General features: G+C 41.6%; 1 protein-coding gene across 2 annotated transcripts in view; it reads left to right on the forward strand.

The window, feature by feature from the left end:
• Positions 1 to 17,851, forward strand: part of TK2 (thymidine kinase 2) — a 32,662-nt gene extending 14,811 nt beyond the window's left edge. For both annotated transcript variants that reach the window (XM_084644912.1, XM_084644913.1), the window contains exons 7-10: positions 12,101 to 12,189; positions 12,624 to 12,703; positions 14,485 to 14,565; positions 15,010 to 17,851. In XM_084644912.1, the coding sequence (XP_084501038.1) occupies positions 12,101 to 12,189; positions 12,624 to 12,703; positions 14,485 to 14,565; positions 15,010 to 15,108 (349 nt within the window). In that variant the 3' untranslated portion in view covers positions 15,109 to 17,851. The remainder of the gene's footprint in view (positions 1 to 12,100; positions 12,190 to 12,623; positions 12,704 to 14,484; positions 14,566 to 15,009) is intronic.
• Positions 17,852 to 18,533: the final 682 nt, after the last annotated feature.

The raw sequence follows: 18,533 nt of genomic DNA on the forward strand, positions 1-18,533 counted from the left end.
AGACAGACGGAGAGAGCTTTGTTTTCTCCCTCCCCCCAGCTTTTGAAAGTATCTTGTCTCCTCATTGGTCATTTTGGCCAGGTGCCAGCGAGGTTATCCTAGCTTCTTAACCCTTTACAGGTGAAAGGATTTTTCCTCTGGCCAGGAGGGATTTTAAAGGGGTTTACCCTTCCCTTTATATTTATGACATGCCCCCGCAAATCACAGCTAAGGTGAAACGCTGGCTGGGATTTCTTCTTGGAGCTCTAGGAAAAAACAGAGTTAATAAGACACATGCACCTCTAAATATACTTCCAAGTATATAAAGACTAACAATATTTTCCACATCTCAAGGGCGATTTTAACCAGTTGATTCTGGGAAACTTTCACGGGAGGGTGCATCAGCCACTTTGTTAGAAGGTCCTGAGATGTGTTGGATGTCAAAATCAAAATCTTGGAGAGCTAAACTCTACCTGATAAGTTTTTTGTTATTTCCCGTGGCGGTATGAAGACACCGTAGTGCAGCATGGTCGGTTTGCAGGTGGAAATGCCGTCCCCAAACATATGGGTATAGCTTTTCCAGAGCGTAGACAATGGCGTAACTTTCTTTTTCACTGACTGACCAGTTGCTTTCCCTCTCAGACAGTTTTTTGCTGAGAAACACTACAGGGTGGAATTCTTGATCCGGCTCTTCCTGCATTAAAACTGCTCCCACACCACACTCGGACACATCTGTGGTTACTAGGAACGGTTTGTCAAAGTCTGGGGCCCTTAGGTACAGGGTCAGACATGAGTGTCGGTTTAAGCTGGTTAAAGGCCTTCTGACACTCTTGGGTCCACTGAACGGCATTTGGCTGTTGCTTTTTAGTCAGGTCTATCAGTGGGGCGGCGATTTGGCTGTATTGCGGTACAAATAGTCTGTAATAACTGGCCAAGCCTAAGAAGGATTGAACCCATTTCTTTGACTTTGGGAGAGGCCACTTTTGGATATCATCCACTTTGGCCTGTAGGGAGCTGATAGTTCCTTGACCCACCTGGTGTCCAAGGTAAGTCACTCTGTTTAGGCCTATTTGACACTTCTTAGCCTTAACAGTTAGTCCTGCCTCCCTTATGCACTCGAAGACTTTTTGTAGATGTTCTGCCCAGGAATCCAAAAATATGGCCACATCGTCAAGGTAGGCGACTGCATATTCTCCTAATCCCGCTAGGAGACCATCTACGAGTCTTTGGAAGGTCGTGGGTGCATTCCGCAGTCCGAAAGGGAGTACATTAAATTCATGCAGCCCAACATGTGTGGTGAAGGCTGACCTTTCCTTGGCGGATTCATCTAGCGGTACCTGCCAGTACCCCTTGGTTAAGTCCAAGGTAGAGATGAACTGGGCCCGTCCCAGTTTCTCTAATAGTTCATCTGTGCATGGCATTGGATAGTTGTCTGGGTGAGTTACAGCATTTATCTTATGGTAGTCCACGCAAAAACGTATCTCCGCATCTGGTTTGGGAACTAGAACCACTGGAGATGCCCATGCACTTCCAGAGGGGTGGATTACACCCATCTGTAACATATCCTGGATCTCCCGTCCTATAGCAGTTTTAGCTTGAGGAGACACCCGGTAAGGTTGGACCCTAATTGGGTGAGCATTACCTGTGTCAATGGAGTGGTATGCCCGTTCAGTCAGTCCTGGGGTGGCTGAGAACGTCGGCGTGTAGCTAGTGCACAGCTCCTTGATCTGCTGTCGCTGCATACGCCCAAGGGTCATGGAGAGGTTCACCTCTTCCACACCACCAGCACTTTTCCCTTCGTAGTAGACACCTTCGGGCCACTCAGTGTCGTCTCCTCCCTGGGCTGTAAACTGACAAACCTTTAATTCTCTGGAATAAAAGGGCTTTAGAGAATTAATATGGTACACCTTAGGCTTTCGGTTGGAGGTGGGGAATGCTATGAGATAATTAACAGCTCCAGTTCTGAGAGCTCATTCTTGATCTTCTCCTGTCTGCTGTACAGGATGCTGATCAGGTGGTTCTTCAGTTTCTTTGAGAGTGTGTGGGACAGTCTGTCACCCTAGTTAGTGTAGTATGTCGATTGCAATGGATTTTTTACCTTCAGTCCATTACCTTCAGCCTGAGACAGTATAGCAGAAGGCAACATAACAATCACATAATAAGTGCCTTCCCATCTGAAATAATGCACTCAGCATTGTTTGTTCTTTACAATGCTGGCTTTTTAATATATTTGAAACAATCTGTAGTGGATTATAGTTTGGAAACCTCAGATTGGTTATAGGAAGAATGTTTCTTGCCCAAATCTGTGGGGAAAACAGCTGTTGCCAGTAGATCCACAAGATGGCATCCATGCTACACAAGCTCTTCAGTTGTTTGTTACTGACTGTTTACATAAGTGATAAGCTAAGATGAAGGCATGTAAAAACAGTGGAAAATAGTAAGAGTCACTGTTTATCATAGTCTGTATTCAGAAGACTATACTTAGTTCTTTTTCTTTCTTTTAAGCTATTGATTTGCTTTTTTCATATTGGACCAAATGTTTGTGTCATAAGGACTGAAAATCTTGCCTACTGCTAAAAGGCTAAGTATAATGTGCAATGACTTTATTTCTTGACTTTGTAACATATTTTCTGAAGGCAGCTATGGCTCTTGGCATTTCTGTTTTGGTATCCTTTTTTAGTGTTGCGGACCAGGTATGTGCTTTGTGCCTCATTACAACAAACTGCAAAATTGGTTGCAAATTAAACAAACAAGAGTCAGAGTCTGTGAATGGATATTTACGTGTTTGGGAAATGATCTCATAGAATATGGAAAAGGATACATGAGGGATAAAAAGTAATTGGTCTTTTATAATTAATAGATGTGGTTTGACAGTTAATAGATGACATTATATTTAGTTTAGGACCTACTTTGGATCTCCCAAAATAGGGCATGGTGTAACCACAGGCAATCTTATTACTTAGTGCATGTGTGATTATGACTAAGGAAATTTTTGTATCAACATAGCAATGTAACTAGTCTTCAACTCCTAAGATGCACCAAGATGCGTGTTTCTGGTTTCTTGTAGAATCATAGAATTGTAGGACTGGCCTTAAGAGGTCATTTAGTCCCTCCCCTCTCACTGAGGCAGGATCATAAAACGTTTCAGAGGGGGATAAGCCTGAGGCATGAAACCAAACTCTGAAAAAAGTCCTGATGATTTTAAACCATCTGAGATGTGCAGTAGTTGCACTGAAATTGCTACCACAAAATAGCTTCTTCCCTACAAATATCAAGAAAATAAAGCCATTCATTGGCCTGGCATATAGTTCTGTTACTCACCAAGTTTGCATGGCAATCATATTTCTTATGCCGGGTCTTGACAAGAAGAGATTTTCAGAGGCATCAGTGGGAGTTAGACACCTAACTGCCATCGTTCCCTTGAAAACCTTCCCCACGTTAAATAGGTATTGCTACTGTTATGGTTCTGAGACCTGGGGAATATTAATTTTATAGGCATTCTCTATTTACGTGTGTGACACAGAGACCTCTTGGCAAAGTGTCCCCTGTTCTTAATAAACCGCTCTCACCTCAGACCTGACAAACTCCTTTCACCAAACACATATTTTGCAAGGTATTTATCCAAAATGAATATCATGTGAGGTGTATGCAGAAAGCTCATAACTTGTCAAGACTCATAATCATTGCGAGATGTATGCACAGGTAATATTAAAAACCAATGTATTTATACTGAAAGTATACTTTGTGGACCTGGAGTAGAAATTAAACACCAAGAGATGATGGGCCTCAGGGATGGCCCATTCAAGCAAGAGGGAGGTGTCACTAATCCCTAATCAGCTGGCAAGGTGATGCAAATCTCAACTGACAAGCCTTGCTCCCTCCCAGAACTATCCATGGAAAATCATCAGCGGCACCATACAATCATAGCACTGGAAGGGACCTTGAGAGGTCATCTAGTCCAGTCCCCTGCACTCATGGCAGGACTAAGTATTATCTAGAACAGGGAAGGGCAAACTATGGCCCAGGGGCCAGATCCAGCCCATCTGGGCTTTCAGTCTGGCCCGAGGGATTGCCAATCCCGTGGCGCAGTGGGACTAAGGCAGGCTGCCTGCCTGCCCTGGCCCCACACAGCTCCTGGAAGCTGCCGCCACCATGTCCCTACCACCCCTGGGGGAGGGTGGGCAGAGGGCTCTGTGCGCTGCCCTTGCCTGCAGGCAGCGCCTCCTGCAGCTCCCATTGGTCGGGAATGGGGAACCAATGGGAGCTTCAGGGGTGGTACCCTCAGGCGAGGGCAGAGCGCAGCATTGCAGCCTGCTCCACCCCACCCCCAGGAGCCACTGCCAGACAGGGTGGCCACTTCCAGGAGTGGTGCAGGGCCAGGGCAGGCAGGGAGCCTGCTTTAGCCCCGCTGCATGCCGCTGCCACCCCGGAGCCGCTTGAGGTAAGCGGCGCTGGGCCGGAGCCTGAACCCCAAACCTCTCCTGCACCCGAGCCCCCTGGTGCATCACTCCTGCACCCCAACCCCCTGCCCTGAGCCCCCTCCCGCACTCCTCCTGCACCCCAACTCTTGCCCTGAGCCTGTTCCCACACCCCACAGTCCCTCCCACACCCCAATCCCCTGTCCCAGCGCTACAGTCATGGCCCTGCATACAGTTTCCCCACCCAGATCTAGACCAAAGATCTTGGGCCAAAGAGTTTGCCCACCCCGATCTAGACCATTCCTGACACGTGTTTGTGTAACCAATGATGGAGATTTCACAACCTCCCTAGGCAATCAAACAATCCAAACCTCTGAGTTGAAAAAGGAACTTTGCACCAGAGAGAGTTTTACACCCTGGCTGTGTAGGGAAACAAAAGACTGTTTTCAGAATCACAGAGTGTAAAAAAGACACTCTGGATGCATTTAATGAGGAGAACCCCTGATGGAGTTGGGTACTTTCATGAACGTTTTGGATCCTGGTTATTGAGAAACCAGCCAGCTCTGCAATAGACTGAACGTGAGGGGTGGGAAATCTACTTTATTAGACAGGAAAGGTAACTATTGACAAGTATAGGCTCAGGTTCACGGTCCATGATTTTATTTTGTACTGTAACCGCTTGTTTCCACCACACTCTTGGTTCTAGTTAAATAAATAAACCTCCTTTTGTTTTATCATAAGTGCTGTATGGGTAACAGAGGTGGTGGTTTAAGGAAGACCCAGTAAACTAGGATCCACTGCACCTTTGTGGTGGATTCTGCGAATAGCCAGTGTCGGGGCTGGATGTCATAGGAGAACAATTCAAAGGGACTCTGGGATTGGGTTGGAGCTGCTGTTAACCTGCAAGGTGAAGTTAGGGCTGGCATAAGCCCAGAGCAGAGCGCTTGAGTGGCTGAAGGTGTGGTGGTGCCTGTGAGCTGCCACCCAGCTACCATAGGGAAGACTCCCTCTCACTGGAGGCAGGGGTAACAAGGAGACTCACAGGCTTGGGTAGCCTGAGGACTGTCACTTCACGATGGTGAGAGTTTAGTGGCATGTGATATGTGAGCATGCATGTGACTGTCAGTGTGAAGAGAGACTGTTCTTGCACTGGTGAACCTGGTGTAATGGTGTGATATTGAAGTATATTCTGTCTTTATTTCTGACTGGAACCTTGTTCTCTGTTTATTCCTTCCCAGGGAATAACTAAAGTACTTCTTAAAGACACATTCTACAAAGATATAACAATATCTTACGTTTATTACGTAGCACCTTTTCACCCAGAAAGATCCTCCGTTACTTTATAGCTCACCGCACTCTGGAAATGCAGCCACTTCTAGTGGAGGGTGGTAGCTAACTGCTGCAGAGCATGCTGCACAACGATGCAGAGAAGATTTTTGTCTGTTGTGTTCTAAGACTTTCATTTATTTTAATGCTTTTAAGACCAGTGGCTTGTCCATTCTCCTTGCCCCATCTTGTGTGGCATGTGAACTCATTTTTTGGTGCAGAGATGTGGAGCCAGAATTCTGACTCATGTTCAGTAGATAAACAATAAGTGATACACTAGATATCCTGAAAGAGAGAGTTCTGAGGGTTGTTCTGTGTTGATTAGCTCTGAGACTCATGACCTGAGTGTTACACTGAGATATATACGTTATTATACTAGCTAGAATGAAGTCCTTGCTTTGGAAGCTTTTAGCACAATTCTAGATCGTTTAATGGAGAGCTGAGCTGTATGGTGTTAGCAGTATGGCGACTTTCATTGGTTGCCCGAAGGTATAAAACGAATTGCTTTTCAATAATGGCAGTGTGGAGTACATGATTGAAAGTTGCCCCTTGTTCTTTATCTGCATTGATGAGTTATGCTGTAGTTTCAGTTAATGGGGGTCCTTTCAACCTCTGCATGAGAGTTAGTGAGATTAAAGAAAATCATTGAACTTTTGGAATTTGTAAAGCTCCAGCTTAAATGCTCTGGAGTGTAACCATTTACTTAACTAATAGTCTTCATAAAGATGTATACCTCATTTTCCAAGTGGGAGCCAAAGGAATGATTTCTTCTGCCTTTAGCTACTCCCTGGGGGATTCTCATATTCAGGATTCTCATATTCAGTTCAGACAGGCTTAAAGATCCTTATCCCTAGGCAAGTTATAAATCAGCTGTCTTAAGTAAACCGACCAAGGGCCATAAAGGGAACCCAACAGTGGTTGCCAGTGGTATGTCAACGGAATCTGTAATGAGCATCCAAAAAACTAGACCAACTGGAGTGACTTCTTCAGGTTCAGGCTGCTGGAATTTTATTGAGAGGTCCAGGTCCAAGCTATTAAACTAATCTTTTCAGCAAAGCAAAACTGGATGGCAGAAGCGGGGTCTTAGTTTAATATCAGTGCAAGGGGGTATTTATTTAAGGGGTTTGCTATCAATTACAAGAAAGTGCATTTTTTAAAAAAACTGTGTTTAAAAAAAAAAAAAAAAGGGACCTTGAATCTTTTGAAATAAAGACCCAAGCTGCTCAGAGGTGGATAGGCATTCTGTATAAGAATAGAGGTCAGACTTTGCTTATAGAAAGAGGGTATAGTATGAGTCCCTGACTCAAAGCCACAGAGCAAGCGGAGTTCCATATCTCTAATCTAAACATGCTTCCTTCCTTTTCTCATTGTTAGAGTAAGGGACTGGGAGCTAAAAAATTCCGAGTGCTGTTCCCAGGTGCCATTGACTCCATATGTGGGCTTTCAAAGTCACTTAACTCTTGGTGCTTCAGCTCTCCTGTCAGCAAAAAACTGAAGAATATTTACAGGGATTGTTGCAAGGCTCCCTTCATTTGTCATGAGAGTCTATGATGAAAGTTGCCACAGAAATGCAAATGATTCTATATTCTTATCATTATTACAACTCTGTATTTAGTATTGAAATAGAAGCATGTATTTGGTTTTTAGCAATTTTAGACTTATGCATTCAAATGCATATGATTTTTATGACTAAATCATAATTAAGTTAATTTTTCCATTTGAAATCAGATTAGTAGTTGGGTTTGGAAGTTGCTTCCATTCCTATATAACCTTTAGAAGAGCCATGTCCTCGTCAGCAAGATTTCAGTTGAGATAGAGGAACTTCTGCTTTGATTTTTACACATGACCTTTATTTTCCATGAGCCTGTTTCAGATGCTCATGCAAAGTATTCCCATTGATTTCAATGGCACTGCTCACATAAGCCAGGACTGCTTTCGCATGAGAGGTTTTCAGGATTGGCTCCCAACTGCAGTATATATTTAATTCTGGGTTTTGTTGTTTTTGTTTTGTTTTTGTACTTTCATTTCTATCCAGCCTTGCCACTCCTCCTCTTCTCATATGTCTTGGGGGGGAAAAGTGGCAGAATCAATCTTGGTTTGTTTGTTTTTCCCCTTGGCTTGTGCAGTTAAAATGTAACCTTTACAAAATTATTATGGATGGTGACACACAAAAACATTTGCTAGTTATGGGTATTTGAAAAACAACAGTTGTTTGTTCACAATTAATTGTTACCCTTCCCTTTTGTCTTTCTCCAAATTGTGGAGGCAAGCTGTTAATTTGGATGGCAGACAAGGAATGGGGGTAGTATAATTTCTGCAAGCTTTTGCTCTTTTTCTTTCTTTCTTTCTTTTTCTTTCAATGTAGATATTGCAAATATCTTTATATGCTGCCATCTCCACCCCGGTGACAACCCAAACATGTTACCAAAAGAATGGCAGAGAAGTCTGTCTCTTTTAAACTCCTCTGAAAGCTGCAAATGGTCATAGGTCTACTAGGAGTTCTCCACATCAGTATTTTTTGTACTCATTTGCGTGTTTAATATTTTACCGTTTGTTCTTATCAAGATGATCATTTTGGGATCATCATCACTCCCATAACCGCGTTGGTTGTTGGGGCACCATCACTGATGAGCAATCAGACAATTGTCTCCACCCTTGACGATTCTGTGTCAGTGCTTGAGTCTCCAGGAAGTCCATTCCTGTCCACTCTTTCATGTTGTCAGTCCATGTCTTCTTCTCTCTACCTCTTCTTCTTTTCCCCGGTACCGTCCTTTGGAGGATGATCTTGTTACATGGCCATTCCACTTCAGCTTGCACTTCTTCACGGTCGTCAGGAGGTCTTCATAAGGCCCAGCGCATTGGGTGATGTTGCGGATCTCTTCATTAGTGACGTGGTTGAAGTAGGAGATGCCCAGGATTTTAGGGATGCATCTCATCTCTACTACTTGTATTTTCCGTTCAGGTTCTGCTGTAAGGGTCCATGTCTTGCACAGATACAGAAAAATGGAGATGACCAATGCTTGCAGAAGTTTCAGTTTGGATTCCAGGAAGATGTTCTTATTCCTCCAGATTGGTTTTAGCTTTGCTGCTGCTGCTGTTTGCGCAGTTCTTGCCGGAATTTCTGCCTTTGATCCTTCATCAGTGATGATTGCCCCCAAAAACTGGAGCTGTTTCACTGTCTCCAGCCCTTGTCCACTGACAGTGATATGTGAGCTGATCCGTCATGTTTATTTGTCATCACCTTGGTTTTCTCTGCACTGATTTCCATGCTGTATTTTTGTAGAGGTTTCATCCAATCATTTCACAAGGTTGGCAAGTTCATCTTTGCTGCCTGCCAGGCCGTCAATGTTATCAGTGAACTGAATATTTGAGATTGTTCGCCCCCCCCCCCCCCCAGTGCTGACTGTGCATATGTGATCTTCTAGGGTATCAGTCATTATGCACTCCAAGTAGATGTTGAACAGTGTGAGCGAAAGAAGGCAGCCTTGCCAGGCTCCAAAAGTGGTGCAAAACCACTCTTCTTTTGTGCCATTGATGAGAACTGCACTGCTGGCCATGGCGTACAATTGTTTAATGCTAAGAATAAGCTTACGGCCAATATTTTACTTCTTCATGGTTGTTCAGAGAGCTTCGTGCCATACTCTGTCAAATGCCTTCTTGAAATCAACAAAGACGTGGTAGTTGTCCTGCTGGTTTGTAAGTACTTCTCAATTAGAACACAAAGGTTGAAAATCTGTTCTGTGGTATTTCTTCCAGCACGAAAGCCAGTCTGTTCTTCAGCGATGATATTCTCCACTTGTGGCTTCAATGTGTTCAATATGACTTTCAACATCACTTTGCTGGGATGGCTAATTAAGCTTATGGTCAGGTAATTTTGATACAATTGCAGGTTGCCTTTCTTTGACAGAGTAATGTTTAGTGACTGTGTCCATGTGGAGGGCCACTCACCGGTCTGCCAGATCTTGTTGCAGATCTTGGTGAGTGCATCTATTACTATTTCTCCTCCAAATTTCATCAGTTCGGCTGGGATGTTGTCAATACCTGTAGACTTTCTGTCTTGAGTGATTTCACACCTGTCTCCACTTCTTCACGCAGTACTGGAGAGTCATCCTCCCCTGTTGAATCTGGGATGTCTAGGACACTAGAATCTCCACTAGTCTGGTGGTTGTATAGATCAGAGCAGTAGTTTGTCCACCTGTTGATGATGTCCCTTTCTTCTGTAAGACTGTTCCCTTCTTTGTCTTGAATTGCGTTTGCTTTAGTCCATCTTTCCTTCATCAGATCTTTTACAACCTGGAAGGCTCGTTTGCTATTTTTATTATTGATACACTCTTCAGTTTTAGAGCATTGTTTTTCAATCCATATCTCCTTGGCCACCTTCATTCCTTTCTTGATCTTTCTGCCAATCGCTCTGTATTTATCAGCTCCCTTAGTGCTGTTCTTGTCTCCCTTGAGTTCTCTTCTGATTTCACACGTTTGTAGTATTTCATTTGTGACCCAGAGTTTTGTCGTCTTATGGTGTTTCCCAAGGATGTCCATTGCTGCCTCATTCATTACAGCGTTGAAATTGTTAGTCATTGTTTCTACGTCTTCCTCTAGAGCAAGCAGTGGGGCAAATTTTCTGCCGATCCTTGCTTGGAATGACTCTGCAATGTTTCGGTCTCTGAGTCTTTCTAAGTCAAACCTTGGTTCTGGTGAACTTTGGCCTAATAATTTTCCATAGCCGTAGCTAAAAGTTTAGCATTACAAGGTCATGATCACTTTCAGTATTGGTACTGGGGAAGCTCCATATTTTAGCTTTCTTAATTCCAGAACAGAATAGTTTTTTCACCATGATGTTGTCAATTTGGCTGTGATGTAGACCACATTGATTATCTGGATGCTTTATGTGCTCCTAATCTGTTTGCAAGAACCAGATTGTTATAGCTTGCAAACTCCAAAAGTCTCAATCCTCTCTCATTGGTTATTGCATTACAGAAAAGGCCACAATAAACTCGCCAATCCGCCTGTGCATCAGTACTCACTTTAGCATTCCAATCTCCCTGTACAATCAGGATATCTTTCTTGTGTACCTTATTGATAATGTCTTGGAGCTGATTGTAAAAATCTTAAATTTGCTCATCATCATAGTCTGTTGTAGGAGCGTAGACTTCTACCACTGTGATATTAAATGGTACTGCCTTTAAATGGATGGAAATAAGCCTGCTGGATATTGGGCGGCATCCTAATACTGAATTCTTGGTATCTTTATGCACAAGGAATCCTATGTTGTTGACATGTTTGTCCTCTCCACTGTAATAGAGTACATGGCCTTCCATTAGTGCTTCTCCAAAGTTCTTCCATCTGACCTCAGAGATTTCTAGGCGGTGCCAGGTGTATTGTTCCATTTCGTACGTGAGTTCTTTCAACCTCCCTGTTTGTCCATGGGGTTATGGTAATATTATCTCTTCCATGGATCCTCTTTGTTGGGGTTACACCAGTAGTATACTTGTCACGTCCGCCCTGGTGGGAGACGGATGGCATGGTCATTATTAACCCGGGTTACAACCAGTGCGGTATGGATATGGTTGAATTGCTCATCATATGGTGTGTCTTGGGCAAATTTCTAACCTGGCGGAGCCCATCCCTTCAGGCAACCCCCTTTTAGTTGCCTCTTATGACATGCAGGAGGAGCAGTGGGCCTATTCTGTCCCCAGACCCACAGGGGATCATTTTGGGATAGTTGTCTATAATATTGCTTATTCTGTATGATGAATGCAGAGCTCAACTTAACTTTCCTGAATATTTCAACAATCCTTTATCCTAATAAATACTTCTCACATGGAAAGGAAAGTCTAATTTACATTATGCCATTATTATTCTTGCTCTTTCTTTTGGCAACTGTAACAAATTGTCCATGTTGCTTAGTCAATCAAACATTCATGGTAGCATGGCATGCAACAGTTTAAATACATTCATAACAGTCCCACTGTGAAAAATGTTTGAAATATAATTGATGCTAATTTACTGTATTTACAGTATAGATATTGATGTTGTAACATTTTTCTACTTAGTTCACCAAGTAACTGTGTTTTTGTGAAATAGTATAAAATACTAATTTTTGTTACAAAAACTGTTAAAACTGAGGGTTATATTAGGCAGTATTTCATTTTTAAACACGATGTTCTTATGTCTGACCCATGAACAATATTTCTGTGTGACTAGAGGCACTATGGGTATTACACTTATACTGGTGTAAATCAGGAGTAATTCTAGTGAGGCCAAAGATATACTGGTGCGAATCATTTGTGAGATCAGAATCGGGCCCTCTGTTGTACACTGTATGATTTTGTAGCAAAAGAGGTAATAAAAAATCATTTTCTTATTGATTGTTGCAGTGGGAGAATGCCAAAAGTGGATTACGTAGTGCTAACAGAATGGTTTGAATGGATCGTGAAGAACACTGATGTTTCGGTTGATATGATAGGTAAAACATGTTCTTCTCTGACACTGGTCCCATTTTAAAGTGAGTATTTTGTAATGCATTATGAAAAAGGAGAGAAAAGGATGTTTTCCTATTTCTATTTCCTGTGCCCTAAATTTCTGTAACATAAGAAATACCTTCTAGTGTACATGTTTAAACAGCAGTCATGCCTTTGGAACATTTGGTGCTGTTGTACATAGCCATACTTCATCTCTATATTTGGACGTTTGGAGGTGGCTACCTTCCTCCCAGAGCAAATCCACTCGTGTCTGACAGACTGGCCAGCAGTGGAGCCACTGGACGTTTGTGGCTGATATCCATGTCAGAAATGCCTACCATAGATTGCTTTTCTGTTGGTTGTGGAGAAGATTTCTGCTCTATGTTGCTTTCAAACATGACCCTTTAAAATAACCATTTCAATGTTTTGTTAATGGCAGTTTATCTACAGACTTCTCCTGAAACTTGTTATGAGAGATTAAAGAAAAGATGCAGAGAAGAGGAAAAGATCATTGCTATGGTAAGGAAATCTTCCATCATAGTAGAGCAGAGGCTCAAGATGCCTGTCAGGACATCATGTGTTTGTATCTTCATAGCTTTTAATCTGTAGCTCCTCTACCTCTAAATATAAAATCTTATCCCGTAGTCTGTTAATAAAAGTCAGGGCCTTGCCACAATGTAATCCACCTGTTTCCACTGATGGGTGCAATTTATTATTAGGAGGAGGTGAGTAGGGTTCATTGTAGCTTTATAGTCTAGTAGAGACAAGTTAATCCTTATTTATTTAAAAATCAAAATAATTTTGGACAGTGACTACCCCGAATTCTGCATGTTGGTAGGTGAGTACAATACAATTCAGTGAACCTGGGAAAGAAAGAGAAATCCACCACCAAAATTTTCAGAGGATGTCTGCCTGCACTTCTTGAGTATGAGCCCCTGTGCATGCGGGCGATAGAATTTACATGTGCAAACTTCATCAGCTGTCTGCAGAGGTGTTATGGGTTTCAAAAATGCCCTTGCAGGTGTTTCCCTGTGCCCCAAAAGAAGGCACTGTTTGAAAAATCAAGCATGCAGTGATACAGGAACTTAATAAAAATAAGTTGTACAATTAGATTACTGCATATCCTAAACAATGGTTTATGTGAAGGCTCTTCCTCAAACAGATCTTTTTTAATGAATCCCTAAGCCAGGAATAAATGGGGCAATAGAAGGAATGTGCTGCCTGTTATTAAAGTGCCTCTATTGTAAGGTGATTTAGTAAGAGCAGTTGGGCAGGTTGAACATGTATGGTGAGATAAAAGCCAAGAGCTAAATCCTGAGCTATGTGAAATGTCCCCTAGGTGAATAAGCCCTAGGTGGTATTTTACTACAGTGGCTTTGAAGAGACATCATGTGTTGCACTTGGCAGTGTCTTTCTCTGTTACAGAGGAAAAAACCTATAGTGAATGAAAAAGGTTAAGTCCTCTCCATGAAAATCTAATAGCTGCAGACAAGCAAAAATGCTTTTAAAGGACATGAGTGGAAATAAAAAAAAATCAACTGGGAACGTAGAAAAAACATATTCACATAAAAAGCAGCTCTGAAGTCCGTGTTCATTTCAGTTTTCCCTTTTGTCCTTTCCTCTTCTGTTTGTGGTATTCATCTCTATGTAAGCTTTAAGTCAGACTCCTCCCATGGGAATTAAAACAAAGGTCTTGATCCTGCCAGGTGCTGAGAGCTCTCCACTCCCATTGACTCAATGGGTTAGATCCAGCGTAGGTTAAATCCTAACACCAGGGATAAATTGTAGCCATTTTCAGTAGGAAGAAATGAAAAGATTCCACTTGCCCCGTCTGCGTGGGTTCACCATGAAGCGGCACTGGTATCCAATGGGAATGATGGTGCTAGTGGAACTCGGATGGTGAACTGGAGCTAGGGGAATAAAAGAAATGCTTTATAGGAATTATTTCGGGAAAGCTCTTGCCTGTGCTACACAGAATGTCGGACTAGATGATCACAGTGGTCCCTTTTGGCCTTTAAAGTCTCGGACTTCAGTCAAATGAAATGTTGGGTGAAAGTTTCTGATGCACTGCATTCTGTAGTCACAATGTAATGCATAACAAGAACTTGCCTTATTTGTCAAACCATGTCTGAAACCTGGATTTTAGTATCAAGTGTTTGATGGTAGCTTTCTTATTTATACACAGTTGGTTGAAGTCATTGACCTCTTAGCTGATTTGGTTTACTTTGAAAAATATAAGTACAGAAACCGCAGTATGTGTTTCACCTCTGTAAATCTTTGTTTTGAATGGCTTTTTATAGGAATATTTAGAAGCTATCCATCAGCTCTACGAGGAGTGGCTTATAAAACAAACACTGTTTAGAGTTCCTTCTCCAGTGCTCGTAAGTATATATTTATCAATTGTAACCAGGTAAGCACGCGGGCACACAGAGAAAATTTCAATTCTCAAATATCACTTTAGTTGTAAAGGCAAAATCTATTTTTCTAATATGATTTGGAGAAGAAAATTTTCAAGAAGTGTTCATGACTCTCAGTAGGATACAGCATTAGAGTTTGATCTTGTAAATGACCCTTACTTCATCACCCAAGGGGCTATTTACAGGAGTAAGCATTATGCTTGTCTGTAAGTGTTTGCAGAATCTGACCCATTGCTTGTAAAAACCCATCCCAAACCCTGCACTGAAAACAAATTGACCAAGTGCATTTTGGGACGTAGTGGTAGTATTTCTTGCTTTTCAAATGCTAGCAAAATGAATGATTTTGGGAAAGAATATACAGATTTTTATAGGGCCTCTTGTTCTAATTTTCATTTTCTTGTTTTCTAGGTGATTCAGGCTGATAATGACATGCAGAAAATGATAGAAAAGTATGAAGAAAGTCGGGACCGAATATTAACCCCATACAATATGCAACACTGTCTGTAGAAATCCAGTTTTATGGTCATGCTTTAAAAAACATGTCCATCAGGGGAATTCTGATCGACATTCCCAAAAATTTTTAGGATGTGGTCTTTTGGTTGAGATTTTGTCTTGTAAAGTGTCAATGACTTTAGCTAGGAAAAGGCCACAAACAGGCCATATCCTGTTTACCTTCAGCTTCTTGCACTTTTAAGTTCCAGTGCAGCTTTACTGATCTCCAACTACCTCTGACAGGAAGCTGCTGTATCTCGTTTCCCTACTTCACTTCTGCATTGTATAAATACCTTTCTGATATTGCATTTTCTCATGATAATGTGCTTTCGTTCACTCCAAACAGCCCCATAATGTCCTCTCATGTAATTAGAAGGCGGTGAATAAGTCAAGTTTATGTAGTCAGTAAGTGAACAAGTTCAGTCCAATTTTGTAACAATTTTAAATGGAAAAGCAATGAAATAACTAATTATGCTACTGTTCTCAACCACCATTTTCACAAAATATCATTAATTGCACTTAAAATAGGAAAACTAAACAGTTCATTTCTTAATTATGGGCCTGATTCTAATCTCACTTGCACCAATGTAACTTCATTGGCTTTACTGGAGTAATTTCTGATTTAAATGAGATCAGAATCCAGTCCCAATCCTGCAAAACTTATGCATCTGAGTAGTCCTATTGAATTAAATGGAACAGCTCAGGTACATAAAGTTACCCAGGCTTTATAAGAATTTGGGGTCTAAGGTTCTCTGGCCCAGATTTTCAGAAGAGTTCAGCATTTAGCTGCTCTCAATAAGAGAGAGAGTCTCAATCTGACTCCAAATGAAAATCTCTTTTTTGAAAATCTGTCCCTAAAACTTTTTGTATCATGTGACAGAATTTTTCTCATTACGCATTGAAATTGGGTAGTAATTCTGACACTGATTATTTGATATCTTAATCTTTTTTATTATGTTCTAGTAGATGTTTGCATCATGTGTAAGTTTAAGAACATGTGAGAGGGCGGTACATAGGGTCATCCCTTAATCACAGCTTCTCCTGGCTGCAGACATCAAGAAGAGAGCAGAGAACATCTAGTAAAAGTTAAATTCTCACTTTATTTCTTAAACTGCTCTGTGATGTTTTTATAGATCACTTATTATTTACCCTCTCAAGTGCTGTCTTCAAGTTGGCATTTTTAACGGAGCGGTCTTAAGACTAATTTCACTTTATTTTCTCTTTAAATTGGAAGGGATGATTCTTTGTTCATTCTATAAAAGTTTGGGTTGTTTGAACTAGTGCCAGCAACATTAGAAATGCTTCCAGAAACACCTCTGCTTAAAACAACATAGCAAAAAAAGCATTTACTTCACTGGGCATGTGTCATAACTGTATAGTCTTAAAACTAGCTCCGTGTATAGCTCAGCTAAGATGTTTTTGTAAATTTAAATTTGCAGTGATCAATGTCTATAATGTGTTAGAAACACAGAGGATAGTAACTTTCAAATACAGAATTCTGTTATGTGTACTTCATTTGGTTAAGAATAATAATCAGATACTACACAAAGGTGTATCTTTAGTTTTCATTGTAGTCGTGCGTAGTTAATTTATAGTTTCATTGTAGTCCTTTATTTATTATTTCTACTTGAATTGGACTGCTGCTAAGAGAGGAGGCCCTGTGTCATGGGGTCCACTCACTACTAGGGCACCTCCTCCTGGCTGCTCTGGGGATTAGCTCTTTCCAGGTCCGTCACACGCTTATTTGCGCGCCCTGCCGTCTCTCTGACTCCAGGTGCTCTCCCTTCATGGCTTGTTCCTGCAGTCAGGTCACTATGTGTTTTCCCATTTCTGGGGTATCAAAGTCGTTCCATAGAAAACTGTCTCCAGCAGTTTTCTCCATCACTACCCAGATAGTACCAGTGCCATTTCCCCAGTGGCTGGTAGAGGAAGCCAGGCTCACCCTTTACTCCAGGTTCTTACTCAAGAGAGTCTCTACTCAAATGCTAAGGTCTGTACTATTTTAAATCTTGCTGCTGTTTCCCTGAGCCGTTTCCTACATTATCTCTCCCAGGCTTTCACTCCACCACCCTTTTGGATAAACCCTTCCTTCTGGGCCTGAATCCCCTGTGGTTTCTCCTTTCTCCCTGCATTTCCTTCCTTCCCTCTCTAACATCCAGAAAATGACTAGAGGCATTAGGGCTCGCCTCTCCAGCCTAATTCTCCCCCACGTGTAGCTGTGAGGTTAATTAACTCCGTCCCAACTACCTTAAACCTGTGGAGTGAGGAGAACACTCCATCACACCTTGCTAATTGCTTATATTTTTTTTTTTACATCAAACAAGATTTTTGTTCTCTGTTTATACAATCTAATGCTGGTAGTTGTGCAGCAATTGTTTCTGAGTGCAACACTAAATTAATTTTCTAAAGCATGTGAATGCAGTGCCTAGGTTCAGTGGTTCTGTTCTAAAGCTTTAATACTCTAGCTGAACAATAAGATCCAACATTTCTAACTGCTTAAGTATATTAATCAAAGTTTTTAAACGTAGAGGGGAAAAAAGTAATCCTGTTTCAATGCTCACTGAAAACACACAAGCTGGGCATACGCTAAGAGAGACCAAAAACAGCCAACTCCTTGGAGATTGTCCCGTATATTTGAAATGTCCAATTAATTATATATATTTTTCCTTAACAGAAGCCCTTTAGTGAGCAGGCAGATTTTTACTTCTTTCAGTCTTGATTCCAAATTCACTGTGTAAATTAAAATATTTCAGCAGAATGGCATTGTTTCGGTTATTTGCTCAAAGTGGTGGTGGTTACTCTGCCAATGTTCAGAGAAAAAAATGTGACAGAGTAGTGTGTTTTAGGAACTGCTTTTTTTGTGTTTATAAAAACTGACTCACTGGAGCACCGGAAGCCTAAATATCTCTATCAGACAGTACCCCAAGCTCTCTTAAATCCCTGTCAATTGTTTTTTGTTTCTTCCTCAAACAATTTGTTTCATAATCTCCTGCTTTCTAAACCTGTGCTTACTATCCCTAAACAAATTATAATTTAGTGTTCACCTATTGTCTTTGCTTAATGCGTTTTAATCTTCTCTGCACTGAAATTCAATTTTCTTGGTTCTTGCCTTTTCAAGAACATTTGTTCTAAAGCTAACTTATGCTTCTTCAGCACCCTGAATTCTAAACAGTGCAGGGTCATGGGTGTGATATGAATGTTAAGGGGGGAAAAAATGACTCGCTTAAAACACCCAGAGGGAGAGCTTGTGTGAGTGAGTGAGTAGTATCACCAACTACCAGGTTCTACAGCCTAAGATCTGCTTCTGTAGTGATCAAAAGAGAATGTTTGTAATCCAGGGCATGGAAGTGGAGCCATTCAAAGGGGCTAGCTCTGTGTAGCGTGTGGCTTTGGGAAGAGCCTGGGACTTAAATTTGTGACCAAAAGAAATCCAGTCAGTA

This window comes from Lepidochelys olivacea (assembly GCF_965140295.1).
Source record: "Lepidochelys olivacea isolate rLepOli2 genome assembly, chromosome: 12".
Taxonomy (NCBI): Eukaryota; Metazoa; Chordata; order Testudines; family Cheloniidae; genus Lepidochelys; species Lepidochelys olivacea.